The sequence below is a fragment of the Naumovozyma castellii genome, chromosome 2 (assembly GCF_000237345.1).
Source record: "Naumovozyma castellii chromosome 2, complete genome".
Classification (NCBI taxonomy): Eukaryota; Fungi; Ascomycota; class Saccharomycetes; order Saccharomycetales; family Saccharomycetaceae; genus Naumovozyma; species Naumovozyma castellii.
The window spans coordinates 1,649,113-1,667,423 of NC_016492.1; the positions used below are offsets into that span (position 1 = coordinate 1,649,113).

Consider the following 18,311-nt stretch of genomic DNA (forward strand, 5'->3'; position numbering starts at 1 on the left):
ATATATTTTTAACGACATTTCCTATTTCAATTATGTTCATGGAATTGACCTTCTTTCTCTATATACGTCCCTGTTTTACGCGTCTTATTTTCTGCCAATTTTTTTAATTTACATTTACGCGTCAGTTTTATCCAATTCTCGATGAAATTTCCAAAACGAGATACATCTTGAACAATAATACAACAACTTATCTACATTTCACTACACTACACCTCACATCAAAATAATTACCAGCCCCCGTCCAAACACCCAAATTTCAACTATGACTACTTTAGCTGAGAATAAAAAGGCAATACCAACAATAAAGGGCGACACCATTGGACCATGGAAACTCGGTGAAACATTAGGTCTCGGAAGCACAGGTAAAGTACAATTGGCGTTCAATGAAACAACAAACCAACAAGCTGCCATTAAGATAATATCCAAATCCATATTCAACACCAAACCAAACTCCAATGAAACTTCCATGGTGGCCAATACACCAGACTCATTACCATACGGTATTGAACGCGAAATTATTATAATGAAGTTACTCAGACATGCCAACGTTTTGAGCTTGTACGACGTATGGGAAACTAATTCAAACTTGTATATGATCTTGGAATACGCTGAAAAGGGAGAATTGTTCAATTTATTGGTTGAAAAGGGTCCCCTACCTGAAAAGGAAGCTGTTAGATTCTTTAGACAAATTATTATCGGTATCTCCTACTGTCATGCCCTAGGTATTGTACACAGAGATTTGAAACCAGAGAATTTGTTGCTAGATCACAAGTTCAATATCAAGATTGCTGATTTTGGTATGGCTGCATTGGAAACTGAAGACAAACTATTAGAAACATCATGCGGTTCACCTCATTATGCAGCGCCGGAGATTGTATCCGGGATCCCATACCATGGGTTTGAAAGTGATGTTTGGTCATGTGGTGTCATATTATTTGCCCTCTTAACAGGTAGATTACCATTTGACGAAGAAGATGGGAACATTAGAAATCTTTTATTAAAAGTGCAAAGTGGACAATTTGAAATGCCCGACGATGATGAAATGTCAAGGGATGCACAAGATTTGATTTCAAGAATATTAACTGTGGACCCAACCAAGAGAATCAAAACAAGAGAAATATTGAAACATCCATTATTACAAAAATATCCAAGTATTAAAGATTCTAAGAGTATTAAAAATTTGCCCAGAGAAGACACTTATTTATTCCCATTATCAGATAATAACTCTGTCATAGATCCATCTATTTTGCAAAATTTAGTGGTCTTATGGCATGGTAGAGATAAAGAACAAATTGCTGCTAAATTAAAGGAATCCGGTGCCAATGCAGAAAAGACGATATATGCATTATTGTATAGGTTTAAAATTGAAGCTGAAAATCTATCTGCCAAGCAAGAACAAGTAAAGAGAAAGCAATCTATAATAAAGAAATCCACAGCAAATGTTTCGACACCTCCAAGAAAGAAAAATAGAATTTCAACAATGAGTGTTTCCTCATCACGAAAGAGACCTGTGTCATTTAACAGATTACCTACAATATCCAATGGTAAAACAAATAATATCATTCCAAATGGCCGTAATGGGGACTCCAATAATACCACTCCCAAATCAAACAAGAGACTTTCCATAAATTTGTCTTCTAATAAAAGATTGTCAAACTTGTTAGTGCAAGGACATAGTAATGGTAACAGTAATTCTCCCACCCCATCACGTTCCAAAAGGATATCACTTATAAACTTGGACAACTCCACGGCTCCACCAATTCCTGTAAATGTACTAAAGGATTACAAAAATAAATCTTCCTCCTCGAAAAATAAGAGAGCTAGTAAGAGACTAACATTCCTTGGTAATGGTAAACGTGGATCTATCACGACTAAGCTATTGTCAACTTATGCCAAACTATCAGAAGACGATAACTGGGAGTATATTGAAAAGGAAACGAAAAGAACAAGTTCAGATTTTGCCACATTGATTGATGAAATATTTGAGCATGAAAAATATGAACAAATAAGGAAAGAAAAGGAAGAATTAGCACGTAAAGTGAGAGAAGCTAAGGAAGGTGAAGCAAGAGAAAGGAGGGAACAGGAATCTGAAAAGCAAAGAAAGCAAAGAGAACGTGAAGAACTTGAAAGACAACAATTAGAATTACAAAATCACATTGATCAAGAAATATCAAATTTGAAAGCTGATTTAGCTAACGAAACAAAAGGTGCTGAACCTTACGAAAACCCAAGATCTGTTTCTGCTCCATTGGAAAGAGAGAATCCTGAAGCCATTGAAAGAGATATTAATGACTTGTTTGCTCGTCGTAATGTCTCATTACAAACAAGACCTAAATCGAGGTTGGATCCTGGTATACTATACTCAGCTCCTGCAGAGACTGTTTCTAACCCATTATTATCGGATATTGATCAAGAGATTGACCGAGAAAAGAAGATTTTGGAAACTATTAGAAGGTCTAGATTTTTAGGTTCTTCATACAATATTAACAAAGAATTGGAATTTGCCAAGAAAACAGCACTAGCGGAAACATCCAAGAAGGAAAAAAGATCAAAAGTTACATCTCAAAATATAGTAGCTGATAAGGCAGCCATTGGTGTTATTCCACTGAATGATACTGAGGCTGGATTGAGAAAGATTTCCGAAATTAAAGTGCCTCAATTCACAAGAAAATCAAGACATTTCAGTAATTCCAACAGACGACTTTCAGTTTTATCAATGTATTCTACCAAGCAATCATATACTAATTTGGGTGATATTCTAAAAGAAGGTGGTGTCAATCTAGCTTCTGAAGCTAACAATACTACTACTAGTAAGGCATCCACAGAACCTGAATTCCAATTTGAATCTGTGAATGAGGGAACAGCAAATAAACTATATGAATTGCAAGAGGAACCAGAATATACTGATGTTAATAAGGAGGACGGGAAACCGAAGAAGAATGTTAAACTACCTACGTTGCCTCCTCTTCATGAAAAAACTAATCAAGCTAATGGTTTAGCAATTTATCAATCATCGAGTGACGATGATAAAAAACCAACTGAGCCACAACCTAAGTCACAGTCCATGATACCTGAAAGGCAAGATTCCATTAACAACTCTGCTTCCGTTAAGAAGACTCCCGTCGTTGAACCAGAATCACAAGCAACGAAAAAGATAAATAAGCCCAAGCAAAGACAGCCTAAGAAGGAAGAAGAAAGGAAACCATTAAATGAAATGCCACCAAATGTGGAGAAGAAGAGAAACGTCTCCTTTTTCAGAAAATTCTCTAAATCATCTGCAGTCTCCACTCTTACGAAGAATGGATTCGATTACGAAGTGTACGTTAACGTTTCTGCTCCACAACTATACAAGGGTTTGCTAAGGTTATTGCAAGGTTGGTCCAAATACGGTCTAAAGGACGTCAAGAGTCAATCGAATTACATGAAGCTCACAGGGAAGCTATCCAACGATAACATTCTATCATTGAGGTCGACTGTTTTCGAGATGATTGTCGAATCAAAGGGCAAACAGAGCGTTGTAGGGTTCAACAAGATATCAGGTTCCTCCAAGACGGTGAGGAGGCTGTTTGTTGAGATAGAGAAGGTGCTCCGTCAAGAGGGTGTGCTATCCGCTTGAGAACACCGCTGAAATAAGGGAAGGCCCATGGACATTGTTGTACTATATATATATATCTATCTATCTATAAAGACGATTGTATTTTTTATTGTTTTGTATTTATTGTCTTGTATTGTCTTGAGAGTCGGAATCTCTGATCCGAATTGTCTCCACGCTCATGCACCGCGCCCAAAGAGGAAACGCGCAGTAGGAAATCGCTGAAAGGGGGAAGTGCATTTCCATGCAACGGACGTCAATGAAAAATTCTGGGGAGGGGGTAATCGAGGACTATACAAACCGGAGACAGATACCGACGTGAGGGGCAAACTTTACGGGGAACAACAGGCCTCCTCTATAAAATTAACCCACTTCCTGCTAACCACACCTTGCTCTCTCTATTGTAGGGTCCGTCTGATTGGCTGCTTCGCTTTCAGGTTATATTAATTGTTGCCTTCTGCACTCTGGTTCTGCTTATCTGTCAATAGCAACAGGAACTAACCCAATATGACAATGGAACTGCCTTCAATAAATAGTACTACAAGTATTTCTGATAATCCAGAATTGAAGAACTACTATGACAAGCTGCTTTTCAAAAATAGTAGCGGCAAGTCCTTAGTGGATCTGCCCAGAAAGGCTGCTGCTGCCGCTGCCGTGGCTCATTCTTTAGAAAGGAGAATTGGAGACATATCATTGAATGCTTCAGATATGCCAAATGCAACAAGTCCAAAGGGTAGAAATCAAAACTTCATGAACGGTTTCCTAGAATATTCGACTGCTATGTCAAAGAAATCAATGGATCAAAATCGTCGTGCCTCCTTTGCTGCCTTTCAGGCTCCAGATCACACTTCTATTTCACCCCTAGGTGTCCCACCAAATTCTGGTAAATCTAACATGGACGAACAACATGCGAATGAAACACCAACACAAGGTTCAAGGAGACAATCTATTTTCAATACTCTTTCACCTCCAGCAAACTCAAACTCAACATTAGCTCCCAATAATGATGTTCAATCTTCTTTGTTCACTTTCCATTTCGATAAAAGTACTACAACTACTACTACTACCTCTGGAGCTGATACTAACAAACCAAATGATTATTATTATGCCATGACCCACCAAGACGGCTTCCAAATGAGGCAGCATGATTCATTTTCTCCACCAGTTGCTAATATCAACATGCATTCTTCTGCTGCAACTGGCACTACAATGAACCATCAGAATCCTGTTACTGCTGAAAGAAGATCCTCATACATTTCGGATACTTTGATTCACAATCAAACGCCGCTGAATAACAATAATCAATACACAACGGTAAGAACAAATATGGATTATTCAAATGGTTACTATCCTAACAATGGGAATAATCAAGATCCAATGCTACAATACAGAAATCATTCCATCTCTGGAGTACCTTCTAATAACATAAACCCATATTTGTATTCACCACCAACAGCACCAATGGGACCATATCATGGGGGTGGTGGTGGTGGAAATCAATTCAATAACAATATTCCTAATGAACAGTTTATTCCTCAATATGGTAATCAATATCCACGCCACCAACAACAACAGCGGAGACATTCTCAGTTGGCTTCCACGTATGGAAATGGTAACATAAGAAATAATAACAACAATTATCATTCTTATAACAATTCCGAGAATGGGCAAAATAGATATTTCAATGGTAATGCAAACACATATTTAGATTATCATGTGAAGGATTCTAATGGTAATGTCATTCCTTCAAAAGTGGAACCAACGGAAGATAAAGTTAAATTAGAAAACGGGTTGTTATTAGTGCCGGAGAACAAATTAGCTGCCCCTTCAGATCTACAAAATTATTATCATGATTGTGGTTCCCATTATTTCTCAAGTGAAGCAGTTTATAAATTTATTGACTATATCAAAGAAATGATTTCCACTACTACCCACTCGAAGGATTCCAATAAAAAGAGACAAAACATTCTAAAGTTTTTAAGTTTTTTGAAAAGTTGTAATTTAAACTATAATCCTCAATCAGATGCATTTGAATCTAATTTAATGAAGAATCAAGATGGTGGTAACAGATCTAATAATTCAACTTCCAGCTATTTACATTATAGACCATTGGTATTGGTTTCCCTAAAGAATGGGAAACTGGAATTATTATCAATGCCGCAAAGTACAAACCTTTCCATGGAAAGAGGTGATTTGGTTATAATTGATGGGGATCGTGGTAAGGATTTAGTTCTTGTGGTAGAACCTCAAGTGGATTTGAATTTGGCCCTATTTATAAATTTCTTAAAGAAGAAAATTCATTTTGATTCCTTGATCACTTCCAAGAACCAACATTATCCAAATGAACTGTTTGTGAAAAGCTTAGTGGAATCTAACAAGGGTATTAGTGATAATTTAAATCCAAAACTTTATGATGTTATTGAATTGACTCAATTGATTGTTCCTTCAAAACAAGTTTTAAGATTTGCAACACCTTGGGAGGTCAATACCAATTTACATAATAAATTCCAAGATGAATTAAAGGCATTACATATTGCCCAATTGAAATTAAGGTCATTGAATAGTGGGTTAAGCAATCACAATCATACTCATAACGGGAATGAACCAATGTCACCACCTACTTCATCTGGATCCAATAAACGTCAATTAAATATTAAGATTTTGAATGCAGAATTCCAATTTGATAGGAAAAAATTGACGTTTTATTACATTTGTGAGGAAAGAAATGATTTTAGAGATTTGATTAAGGGATTATTCAAGTTTTACAAGACAAGAATTTGGTTATGTGCCATTCCTAACAATTTAGACATCGATGCCAAATATTATGATACCCAACATAAGGAATTGAAAATGTATCAAGATATGATGCAGCATTACACCTCAGCGGATGTCTCTGATTTTAATTTGCAACAGCAAGGCGAGGGACTATTGATTGCGCCATCTTTGAAGACATTGGAATTAGATGATTTCCAAATTGGTGTTTACAAGGAATTAGTTGATGCGTTATTTGTTTGAAATACTGAATGTAATTGACTATAATAGATTATGAAAAGTTTTAATGATAATGACCCAAGATAAAATGATAAAAGAAAAAAAAATTAGTATGTTATAGTATAAAATTAAAAAAATAAGTTTAAAAATATAAATAAAAAAAATAGAGAAATGATATAATATAATAAAAAAAATTATGAACGTAGTTAATTGATTTTTTCGGTTTTATTATTTATTTTCAGCAAAGAAGAAATTGGCAGCAATTAGCTCCAGTTTATTTTCAGTAGCCCATTTATGGACACCAGTGGCTGGAGTACCAAACCCCCAATTTGGTCTATCCTTAATTTTGGTAAACTTATCAGATGCTACACCATTTGGTTGTTTGAAAAATAATAGACAATACCTGTGAAGACCTGTACCCTTTGGTGGTGCAGGACCTACATAACTCATTAATTGTTTCCCCTGATCAACTTCACTTGCTAAGAAATCCGCGTCTCTAGTAAATCCATCCAATTTAATATCAGTCTCTACATAATGACAATATTCAGACCATTTATGATCATGTCTGGAGGGAGCATCAGGATCTGTAATGACAAAAGTGAATAAATCAGCCTCGTTTATTTTCTTGGTAGGTTCATTTAAGACAAATTGCACAGTGGGTCTTTGATCTGTTTGATTGGGTGCTAAAGTGTTCCCCATGGCAACTGTCTCATTGGAGTTTTCAAACTCCGCTGAAAGGATCCCCCATGGTTTCCAATGTGGATCCTTTATGACGTCCTTTATAACTTCATGTTTGGTCAACCCATCCAATGTTGCCTTGTTTAAGTCTAATGAGTAGTTCATATGTATTATAATTTCAATGCTATGCTATGTTTTTATTGTAATTTAGATTGTTCAGTGAAGAGAATGAGTTGTTGCATCTATCCCCTTTTTCACATTTTCATTTTTAAATAGTCTTATATAAATACGAAAGAAAAAGAAAACGAACCAATAACCGATTCGCACCATAAATCTGTTGGTGGGAGCTTCAGATTGGAAATGATTCACTGCAATCAACGTTAACTTATTCTCCTGAGCCCATCTGTATGCCCCGTCACCGATGGTGTCATACCCCCATAACAGTTTGCTCTTCACTGGAGTAAAATCTTTGGAGGGGACCGTATTAGATTGCTTATACAGTAAGAAGACATATCTGTGTTTGCCTGAACCATCAGGTGGGCCACATGGTAGGTACGGCATTATGGTTTTACCCTTTCTCATCTCACCATCACTATCGAAGTTAATATCTGTTTGAACCATGTGGCATATCTCAGATAAGGAAATTGTCGCTTCTCGATGGAGTCATCTGGGTCTGTCATAATCAATGTGAATAGGTCACTCTCATTGATCGTTGCGGAGGTGTCTGTCAATATGAATTTGAATGTTGGCCTTGATACAGTGTCGATTGGTTTCAAAAGATTACCATGTTCAACGTTTGTTCCGTTTGGATATTTGATTTGAAGGGAACCCCATGAATGAAACGTGCGGTCTTTAATGACATCTTCTAAAGCATTTTGGTTGCGACGGGAGTCGTTGAGGTTTGTGGATTGGGAAGTTGTACCTGTCATTGTTATCTGTTCAGCTGTTTTCTATTCATTGACAAAAGGATACCTAACACAAGAAACAAACTCAAGTTTTCCATCGATCTACCCGTACTGGGACATACACCTGACGTATATATATGTATGAAAGATCCAGTTTAACGCTATATGGACTGACGTTGTTGTATTTCCGTCTTAGACCCGCGGCATCGAGAAAAAACTTAGGTTAGTATTAACGTTGAGTAGGAAGTATTGCGAGAATGTGATTCTGGTTGATGAACTTAGGTTAATAGAAAGTAAAGCATATTGAAAAGAGCCAATAGGCGAAATCCAAAGGTATTTACCTTTTTTGCTTTAGTGGCATAGTGGTCTTTCTCATTAAAAAAATGATTAGACGATGATCTTCACCAACAATTTTAATACAGAAGACCATATACGCTGATAATGGCATCAGCAGGACTACCCAAGTTATTTACACCAAGTTCAGACTCTATAAAGGACACTGAAACAGCAAGAACAATGGATATTGAAAAGGGACCCACGGAAAATGCTTATGAGGAAGCTAATTGGGGTCAAATAATTGAATCAAAAATGTTTTTAGGTATGATCTATGCTATTATCTATTTTGGTTGTTTAATTCCATTAGTCTTCATACGTGGTGCCCAGAACTGTTATATATATAAGATTATCGTGGCCGTTGTTGGGTTTGTTTATGGTGCTGTGCTTTATTTTAAAGAAATAAATGGCGACTTGTCTGAAAGAAAGATTTTTCTACTTACCCTTCTTTGGGAGCTACTCCTTTTGTCACCGATTGCAGTTGAACACCACTTCGGTTGAGAAAAGTCTTTGATTATTGCATTTTTGATTTTTTTTTGGTCTTTTTATATTTGGAATTAAGCTTGATATATGTTATATAAAAAATGAATGTTCTTGACTTAGTTTGTTTGACTAAATTACAGCACAATAGGTATGCCGCAATGCTTCTTTTATGTGTGGAAAACCTTTAAGAATTGAGCTAAAAGATTCCTTCTGTGTATATTTCTAAAGTCTTAATTTTTATACTTTCATATTAGCTATGTAAAAATAGAAACTATTAATTCTAATTTGAGATAGAAGCTCATTCTTATGATATTGAAACAATATATTGATAATGGTACATATTATACAATGGTTTGGGAAACGTCACGGCAAGAAGACTTGATAGAAATGCAACAGATGGCCCACGTTGTAAGACACCACTTCGTGAATGTAGAAGCAGGAATGGAGCAGGGACAAACGATATCAACACTACTACCGCAACAACAACCACAACAGCTTCCCTGGTATCACTGGAGACGTATTGGAGAGAATATCCCTTGGGGAAGAATTTCAAGTCGTATTCCTTGGGAAGGACCTAGTTTTTTATCTCCAGTTTTAGACTAATTAATGCTTTTCCATTGTTACATAATAACCAAACGTCCAGTGAACAAAAAGGAACGCGGATTGCAAATATCACGTATACTATTTGTATGGTGATTGCACTCATCCTCAATATTTTAAGAGTGCTCTTTAACTTCTAACTTGCACCTGAGAATACATTTTCCGCTAACCAGGGTATGTTACTGACATTTCTATCGGTGTGGCAACTGTTGATATCGTTTGTCCCTGCTCCATTCCTGCTTCTACATTCACGAAGTGGTGTCTTACAACGTGGGCCATCTGTTGCATTTCTATCAAGTCTTCTTGCCGTGACGTTTCCCAAACCATTGTATAATATACTTCGAGTCGATCTTGATACAGGTTGCTTGTCTTAGGAAGGGTGGCGTTAAAGTGTAAAAAAACATTTTTTTTCTGTTCCTTATATACCGTCATCGCTTTTTTCTTTGTGTCACTTTTTGTGTCATATGAAAATACATCACCACTGCTTTTCGAATGGTAGGGAAACAGAGATCTTCCACAAATTCCTTGCTAAAGTGAGGTGAAAGTATTGTGTATTCGATCCTAACTTGATTATCGAGGTTCTTTATTTACGTCAAATTTACATTGTAAAATAACCTCAGCGTTTAAATCAGCAGGGGCGACCTCCCAACCTTGAGAAATGTGTCGTTGGAGTAACTCATTTGTGATGAGATAAGGTAATAATTTCACTAAAATCAGTTACAGATGCGTAAATCTATAATTCAAAGTCTAAAAAATAAAAAGTCTATAAAAAACATGTGTATTAAGAAATCTATGGGAAGTATTGAGCTTGGAAATAATTAGCAGCAATCAATGTCAATTCATTCTCATTCGCCCACTTAAACGCACCTTCACCGACTACATCGAATCCCCATTTAAACTTATCCTTCACTGGAGTGAAATTGGTGGATGGAACCTTCTCGGACTGCTTATACAATAAAAAGATGTATCTGTGCTTACCTGTACCTTCTGGTGGACCACATGGCAAGTAGGGCATCAACACCTTCTCAGCAACTTCTTTGATTTCGGTGGGCTCGCCACTAGTGTTCAATTTGATGTCAGTTTGGACCAAATGGCAAATTTCAGACAAGAAATTGTTCGTTCTGGATGGAGCATCCGGGTCAGTCATGATCAATGTGAACAAGTCAGTCTCCTTGATGGTCTTAGATGAGTCCGTCAATTGGAACTTGATTGTTGGCCTTGGCTTGGTGTCGACAGGTTTGAAAAGGTTCCCATTCTCGACAGCCTGACCGTTTGGGTATTGGATTTGAAGAGAGCCCCATGGTTGGAATGCGGTGTCTCTAATGACGTCCTTGATCACTTCATCCTTGGTTAGGGAGTCGAGCAATTGCTTAGCGTTGAATTCGGCCATGATTGCTTGTTTTGCTGAATTGAGTGATGGATTGATGGGTTGAAGTAGATGTAAAATGAGTGAATTTATAGTATTTTTCAATGCCTTTTACAATATCCGTCTTAGAGCCGTGACAAGGGAAAAATGTTATCTAGAACTGTGAAGATAGGCGTTTATATAGAGGAAGAACAACGAACACAAGCAAGATGAAAGCTGTTTCCAATGAACTAGTTAGGCTTAATAGGACGGCTGCTGACTTTGAAAGTGTTGGGTTGGCCATTATAAGTTATTATCTGCGATTGTATGCTGTGGAATTAATATTACAAGGGGAGGAATCACGATCTCCGGAATTGACACAATTGGCGACCACTCTACTGGATAAGATCGAAGACTTTAAGAATGCTGTTAAACCTGATGAAGGGGAGGACGGTCATGTGAAGGATTCCCCACAAGAAGCCAATTATACGTTGATTCATGACCAAAGTAAGGCAAAGATGTATGTTTTAAGTTTTACGATGACACTTTATAATGAGAAACTGATTCAAATAAAGGAGGGTCGTTTTGATGCTGATTTAAAAAGGGCACTGTGGTGCTGCATTGATTTGTTTTCGTGTGTTTTGCATTTATGGAATGAAGATCTTAAGGATGAAGTGAGGGATTCATTGAAGAAAAGAGTCAAGTTATGTAAAGTTTACTTGAGTAAATTGGCACGCGGTGAATTGGGTGCTGCAGGGGACGATCAAGATAAAGAAGAGAGTGGTACTAAAGAATTAGATTATTCTGATTTTATATCACCGGATAATGTGGATGATTTAGCTCCAGAGTTGAAAGAGGGGGCAGAGGACAAAGATGAGAAGGTCGAAGCTAAGGTAAGGCAGGATACTACCAAGGAAGAAATAGACGCACTTTTAGATGATATGAGAGCTGAAAGTGAGTCTAAGGAAGATGAGGAAGAAAATGTCGATAGAAATGATGATGATGAAGATGTTCCACTCTCGTTACCAGAAGCTCCATCATTTATTCCGAAGAAAGAGCAAGAAGCTAAGACCATTGATGATGTAGATACAACTTCAAACGGTGCCAAGGGAGACGAGGATGAAGCACCATCGTTCATTGATTCAGAAACGGAGGAGCCATTCCAAGATACCACAGAAGAACCCGATGATCTTTCATCAATTGAGAAAAGAATAGAAGATGAAGCTGCTGCCAAAGAAGCCGCCAAAATAGCAGCGGAACAGGCAGCAAAGGAAGCACAACTAGCCAAAGAAATAGCTGCCAAAGAGGCACAATTGGCCAAAGATGTAGCTGCGAAAGAATCGTTGAAAGTACAGGAGGCAGCTGTCAAAAAAGCACAAGAGATTAAGGTGGCAGAAGAAGAGGAACAAAAAAATAAAATATATTCCCAGTTAGAATTACAAAAAATGATGGATCGTGGTAGTAAGATCGAAACCATTCAAAAGATGGCTAAATATGCCATTAGTGCATTAAATTATGAAGATATTCCTACTGCAAGGGATGAATTATCTAACGCATTAGAGTTATTAAACACCTTATAATATTATTATTATTGATTATTATTATTGTTATTATTATTAATGTTGAATTATTTTAATTATACAAGTGGAATATGATGTATGTATGTGTATCCTCTCTATATATTATATGTAATCAAATTGAGTAGGGGTTATTGTTGAAGTTTTGGTTGTTCTATTGAATGAATGATTATGACAATGAATGAGATAATGTACAAACTTTGAAATGAGTTGAGCAGATCAAAGGAAAGTAAAATAAGAAGAAAAAGGTTTCACGAAGGAGTTCCCTTAAAATTGTAGAGTCTTTGGCTTTTCCCATGGGTATTCTTGGTTGGTGAAATGACCGTAAGAAGCTGTTGGTAAATAGATTGGTCTAGCCAAGTCTAATTCCTTAACTAAGATACCTGGTCTCAAGTCAAAGTTCTTCTTAATAATAGCAATAATTTCTTCATCAGACTTGGTAGCAGTACCGTAAGTGTCGACGTGTAAAGATAATGGTTCAGCGATACCAATGGCGTAAGAGAATTGAACTTGCACTCTCTTACATAGACCAGCAGCGACTAAAGATTTTGCGACCCATCTAGCGGCGTAAGCAGCAGAACGATCCACCTTGGAGTAATCCTTACCAGAGAAAGCACCACCACCAACGGAAGAAGCACCACCGTAAGCATCGACAATAATTTTTCTACCGGTCAAACCAGCATCACCTTGAGGACCACCAATGACGAATCTACCGGAAGGTTGAATGAAGTATTTAGTGTTTTCATCTAACATGTCCTTTGGAATAACCTTTTCGACAATTTCAGATTGGATCAAAGATCTCAAATCTTCAGTGGAAATTTCGTCAGCATGTTGAGCAGAGACAACGACTGTGTCGATTCTTTGAGGAACCCATCTACCGTTATCGTCCTTATATTCAACAGTGACTTGAGTCTTAGTATCAGGTCTCAACCAAGCTAATGAACCATCTCTTCTAGCGTCAGCCATGGCCATGTTCAATTTATGAGCCAATAAGATAGTTAATGGTAACCCTTCTGGGGTTTCATCAGTAGCATAACCGAACATGATACCTTGATCACCGGCACCAATGTTTTCCAAATCCTTCTCTTCATGGACACCTTGAGCAATATCTGGAGATTGTTGTTCGATGGCAACCAAAACGTTACAAGTCTTGTAGTCGAACCCTTTAGCAGAGTCATCGTACCCGATTTGCTTGATGGTGTCTCTGACAATCTTTTGGTAATCTAGGGTAGCCTTAGTGGTAATTTCACCGAAGACCATGATCATACCAGTCTTAGCGGCGGTTTCACAGGCGACCTTGGAGTGAGGGTCTTCAGCCAAACAGGCGTCTAGGATGGCATCGGAGACTTGGTCACAGATCTTGTCTGGATGACCTTCACCGACGGATTCAGAAGTAAATAAGAAAGTACCAGCCATTGTTATTTTTTAATGAGTGAGTGAGAGAGAGTTGTGAGAGGGAGTTGGTTTTTTGTCAAGGGAAGAGGGACAACTCTGAATTGAGAACAGATATGCATTTATATATAAAGTAGAGAGTGTATTTATAACCGATGAGATGGCTTTGCCTAATTCATCTCGTAAAAAAAAAAATTTTCGAGAATTTTTCAGATGTCGGAAAATGAAAAATTTGGGTGAAAGAAAAGACCTCGGCGCTTAAAACTGTGTAAATAGAATAAAAAGCCACAGTTGGTTGTTTGCCGTCACAAGCGATGTGTTTTTAAACCGGGTAACCTGTCTTGTTTTTTAGTTTATTCAAAACAGATCTTATCAACTTTTGTGTCACAATTCAAGCAATTCAACAGTCTTGGCCTTGTTAGTAATAATGAGCAACCCAATTTTGAAAGCCAAGTCTACCACCTGCTTCTGATGCCTAATGCTGTGGTAGCCTTGGCATTCTCCATATGAAAAAAAGTGTGGTAAACCTATCATGGGAGTGTCTGGGTTATTTCCAAGCTCAATACTTCCCATAGACTTCTGAATATACATGTTTTTTTTATAGACTTTTTATTTTTTAGACTTTGAATTATAGATTTACGTATCTGCATCTTGTTTTTTTTGCAAAACTAATACATTATCTCATCACAAATGGGTTACTCTAATCAAAAAATACGGGGACATTCGATAATACTCAATGGAATTTCTGATGGAATAGTGGAGGGGACGTTAATAGGTCATTGTAGAGCAACAAAAATTTGAAAGGTATTTGAAATAAAGGACCTGGCTAGTAGCCATATCTAAAATTTCCACGTTTCTGTGAGACTCTTCATGTCTGAGTTTCAATGTGAAGTTTGAAACTTCACTTTCCATTTTATAGTTACAGTCTTGTTTCATTCTTTTCAAAGAACACTCGTTAAAATCAGTAACAGGAATACAACTACTCGTTTTTTGTAGCTAATTAAAGAAGGCGTGGTTGAAGCCAATAGAACACAGCCAGGTGTGAATGACAAATCCATAAAATATTAATAACTTTTTTATCTAAAGGATTTTCAGTGAAGGCTGGAACAGCAACTTCAAGAAGCTTATTATTGTTAGCTTATTAGGGTATTATTGTGTAGAATAAAATACTATAGGTATAAACGAATGGTTTAAGTAAGAAACCAACATGATCGATAGTGGAATTGAAACAATTTGGCCCACTAAAAACATTAACAAGCCACAGACCCTTTTAAAGAAATGGTGAGCATCCACCTTAACGTAAAACATAAGAAACTATCGCAAATTATGTCAACTCAATGGTGGAGAAACGAGTGGCAGCCACCGTATACTGCCACTGTCTGCGATGACATCATTAGAAGCTCCCAAAGCATAAAAGCTAGGAGGATTGCTGCTTTGGACCATTGGTCTTTCCAGAATTTAACGCAGATGATAACACCCCAAATAAGCCCCAGAATATCCACCACGATGATATACGTGATACACCTAGTGGCACTGAATGCGATGGTGGGTGTAACAGCCAACATTAGATAGCAATAAGTACCAAGCCCAATATAATGTATCTTCCGCTTGGTGGTCATGTTGAAAGGTGTGGTCATGTCAGGTGTTGCATTCTCTTCAACGATTCCCACTGTTCCTTTTTCAATATCCATTGCTGTTCCTGTTTCCTTGTTCATTATAGAATTGTCAGCAGTTTTAAGCATCGTATGTATTCTTACTCTTACTTTTACTCTTGTTATTACCAGAGTAATGATTATTTTGTCTCATCGAATGGCCTTCATATTTTTTAGGGGAAAACACTGTGTCAGTAAGATAAAAGGGCGATTATCTCTGAATATTGACATTAATAATCGCTACAATGTTGGTTAACCTTCAGGACTCACTCATGCTGTTCATAGGTTACTTCTTTTAAGTGTTTACTTGTCAACGACAGTAGTTCAGTCTACTATTTAGTCGCATATACGGTCTTACCAACTTTTCCATAAACTCCATTATATTTTTTCGCTAAACACGTCAACTCTAAAATATATCTCAATCTATCAATTCCAACCATTCAATCATCAACAAGCAAGAAAGGAACATTCAAGTACACATCACTAAGGGAACCAATGAGCATCATAGAAGTCACTAAAGTGATTGAAGACCCTGCGTCCTCGGAGAGCGTGTCATTGACTTTGCAAAGGAATACAGAGACTGGATATTTTCTTCTAAGACCTCTCGTCCCATTGTTATCACATTATGAAGGGAAACGTGTGAACGTGGACCAGAGTGATGAGGTACGTAAGGAGGAGGAGGATAGATTATGTGCAAAATATGGGATCCTTGTTGATACTGATAAGGACGGTGAGAAATGGATTACTAGTGATAAAGTGTTTCAGCTGCTTGATATGTTGAATCTTTTGGATTTGTTTAAAGATGATTTTGATGCCTTGAACGTGACTGGTGAACAAGAAAGGAATAATATGAAACGTGTGAATGGATTGGAGGAATTTGGGATGAGTTTGGATTCTCACAGAGGAGAACTAGGATCACCTTTGAAGAAATTGAAGATGGACAACGACAACAGTAATAAAAATAATAACAGTAATACAAAACCACAACAAAATAAGCTGCAACAGCGACAGGAAGAGATCAATGACAGACCCATTATTACTTTTGACCACGACTTACGTGACTCGACCATTACGAACTTGCCGTTGAAGATGAACCACGCTTTGCAACTATCGTCTGAGATAGATAATGACGAAAGATTAAAATTGGAGAATTTCCTACAAAGGTTATTATTACCCAATATTCAAAATAACTCAGATTCCTCTAATGCTTATGATAATGGATCTGTATCATTTAATTCCTTGATGCATGAAATGGATGCTACTTTCCCACACACGTCATTAAATCTAAATATCCCAATTGATGAATATGGGAATACCCCCCTACATTGGTTAACCTCTACGGCAAACATTGACTTAGTGAAAGAAATGGTGAAAAATGGTGCTAATAGACTATTGGGAGACAATTCAGGTGAATCTGCTTTGGTGAAAGCTACCAAGACTGTAAACAACTACGATTCAGGGACATTTGAGGAACTCCTAGACTATTTATATCCCTGTCTAATCTTATTAGATGCCATGGATAGAACTATATTACATCATATTGTGATTACATCGGGGATGAAAGATCATGCTCTTGTAGCCAAATATTATCTAGATATACTAATGGGATGGATAGTGAAAAAGCAACCAAGACCTATCCATGGTGTGGGAAATGGACCAGTGATTGATAGTTTAGATTTGAAATGGATCTTAACAAATATGTTGAACGCTCAAGATGTTAATGGTGACACTTGTCTAAATATTGCTGCTCGATTAGGTAATGTCGGGATTGTAGATGCATTATTGGAATATGGTGCAGATCCTTATATTGCTAACAAGTCTGGGTTAAGACCTTTAGACTTTGGAGCTGGTACTTCGAAGTTTCAAACGCATGAACTAGAGCTAAATCTAGATCATGACGGTGCTAATAAACATCATGGAGGTGATGATGACGCCATTTTAGATCATCCAACATCCTCAGATTTATTGGAGGACGGTATTGTCAGTTCTCCAAAGAATAAACCAGATACGAAAGCCTTGGTTAGTGAATTGCAAACATTACTTGACGCTGTCTCAAAGGATTACGATATAGAGATGTCAACGAATAAGGAAAAGCTTGAGAAACTGAAAGAAAAATTAAACACAAAACGTCAAGAACTTTCTACTTCAAGAGATCGGTTGACGCAAACAAAGCAATTAAGAGATGAATATCAACTATTGAAGGAGCAGGTAAATAATATTAAAAAAGGTATTGCAGAGCAGGAGGAGAGCTTCCAACACGAAAGTGAGAAGTTAGGTATTTCGGCCGAAGATTCTGTTGGTATTGATTGGGATTCCAGTGAATTTGATGCAGATGAGCCATTTAGAATTGAGTTCATATATGATCTGTTAGAGAACAGGTTAACTGATGTATATAATGGTGATATTGAAAAATTATTGAAGGAAGAGAATGTAGATGAACTTGTCTCGAAAATACGAAATGGTTTTGATGAACGATTAAATTCCATATTACCTCCCAAATTCCTATTACAGGCAAGAGTCAATGCGTATAAGAGAAATGATGATCAATTACAAAAAATATATGATGGGATAAAACAAAAACAAGATGATTTGGAAAGTAAATTCAGAAGAGTACTATCTTTATGTTTAAAGATTGATGAAGACAAAGTGGATGGGATGCTTGATGGCTTATTACAAGCAATTTCATTTGAAGATCCCCATGACATTGACACGGACGAAATGCAAGATTTCTTGAAAAAACATGCAGTTTAATGGGAAGAGACA

The 18,311-nt window shown here is 37.1% G+C and overlaps 7 protein-coding genes across 7 annotated transcripts; 4 read left to right on the forward strand and 3 right to left on the reverse strand.

The window, feature by feature from the left end:
- Positions 1 to 262: 262 nt before the first annotated feature.
- GIN4 (protein kinase GIN4) lies at positions 263 to 3,616 on the forward strand (the record flags this gene model as incomplete). Its single annotated transcript, XM_003675266.1, has 1 exon — positions 263 to 3,616. The coding sequence occupies one exon, from the start codon at positions 263 to 265 to the stop codon at positions 3,614 to 3,616; it is 3,354 nt and encodes a 1,117-aa protein (XP_003675314.1).
- Positions 3,617 to 4,099: 483 nt separating this feature from the next.
- NCAS0B08610 (PSP1 family protein) lies at positions 4,100 to 6,607 on the forward strand (the record flags this gene model as incomplete). Its single annotated transcript, XM_003675267.1, has 1 exon — positions 4,100 to 6,607. One exon carries the CDS (start codon positions 4,100 to 4,102, stop codon positions 6,605 to 6,607), a length of 2,508 nt encoding a protein of 835 aa, XP_003675315.1.
- Positions 6,608 to 6,811: 204 nt separating this feature from the next.
- Positions 6,812 to 7,426, reverse strand: NCAS0B08620 (YbhB/YbcL family Raf kinase inhibitor-like protein; the record flags this gene model as incomplete). The annotated part of the gene is made up of 1 exon (XM_003675268.1): positions 6,812 to 7,426. One exon carries the CDS (start codon positions 7,424 to 7,426, stop codon positions 6,812 to 6,814), a length of 615 nt encoding a protein of 204 aa, XP_003675316.1.
- A 2,946-nt stretch (positions 7,427 to 10,372) lies between these two features.
- On the reverse strand, positions 10,373 to 10,972 carry NCAS0B08630 (YbhB/YbcL family Raf kinase inhibitor-like protein; the record flags this gene model as incomplete). Its single annotated transcript, XM_003675269.1, has 1 exon — positions 10,373 to 10,972. One exon carries the CDS (start codon positions 10,970 to 10,972, stop codon positions 10,373 to 10,375), a length of 600 nt encoding a protein of 199 aa, XP_003675317.1.
- A 185-nt stretch (positions 10,973 to 11,157) lies between these two features.
- On the forward strand, positions 11,158 to 12,507 carry VTA1 (Vta1p; the record flags this gene model as incomplete). The annotated part of the gene is made up of 1 exon (XM_003675270.1): positions 11,158 to 12,507. One exon carries the CDS (start codon positions 11,158 to 11,160, stop codon positions 12,505 to 12,507), a length of 1,350 nt encoding a protein of 449 aa, XP_003675318.1.
- Positions 12,508 to 12,771: 264 nt separating this feature from the next.
- Positions 12,772 to 13,920, reverse strand: NCAS0B08650 (methionine adenosyltransferase; the record flags this gene model as incomplete). The annotated part of the gene is made up of 1 exon (XM_003675271.1): positions 12,772 to 13,920. The coding sequence occupies one exon, from the start codon at positions 13,918 to 13,920 to the stop codon at positions 12,772 to 12,774; it is 1,149 nt and encodes a 382-aa protein (XP_003675319.1).
- Positions 13,921 to 16,043: 2,123 nt separating this feature from the next.
- Positions 16,044 to 18,299, forward strand: SWI6 (transcriptional regulator SWI6; the record flags this gene model as incomplete). Its single annotated transcript, XM_003675272.1, has 1 exon — positions 16,044 to 18,299. The coding sequence occupies one exon, from the start codon at positions 16,044 to 16,046 to the stop codon at positions 18,297 to 18,299; it is 2,256 nt and encodes a 751-aa protein (XP_003675320.1).
- Positions 18,300 to 18,311: the final 12 nt, after the last annotated feature.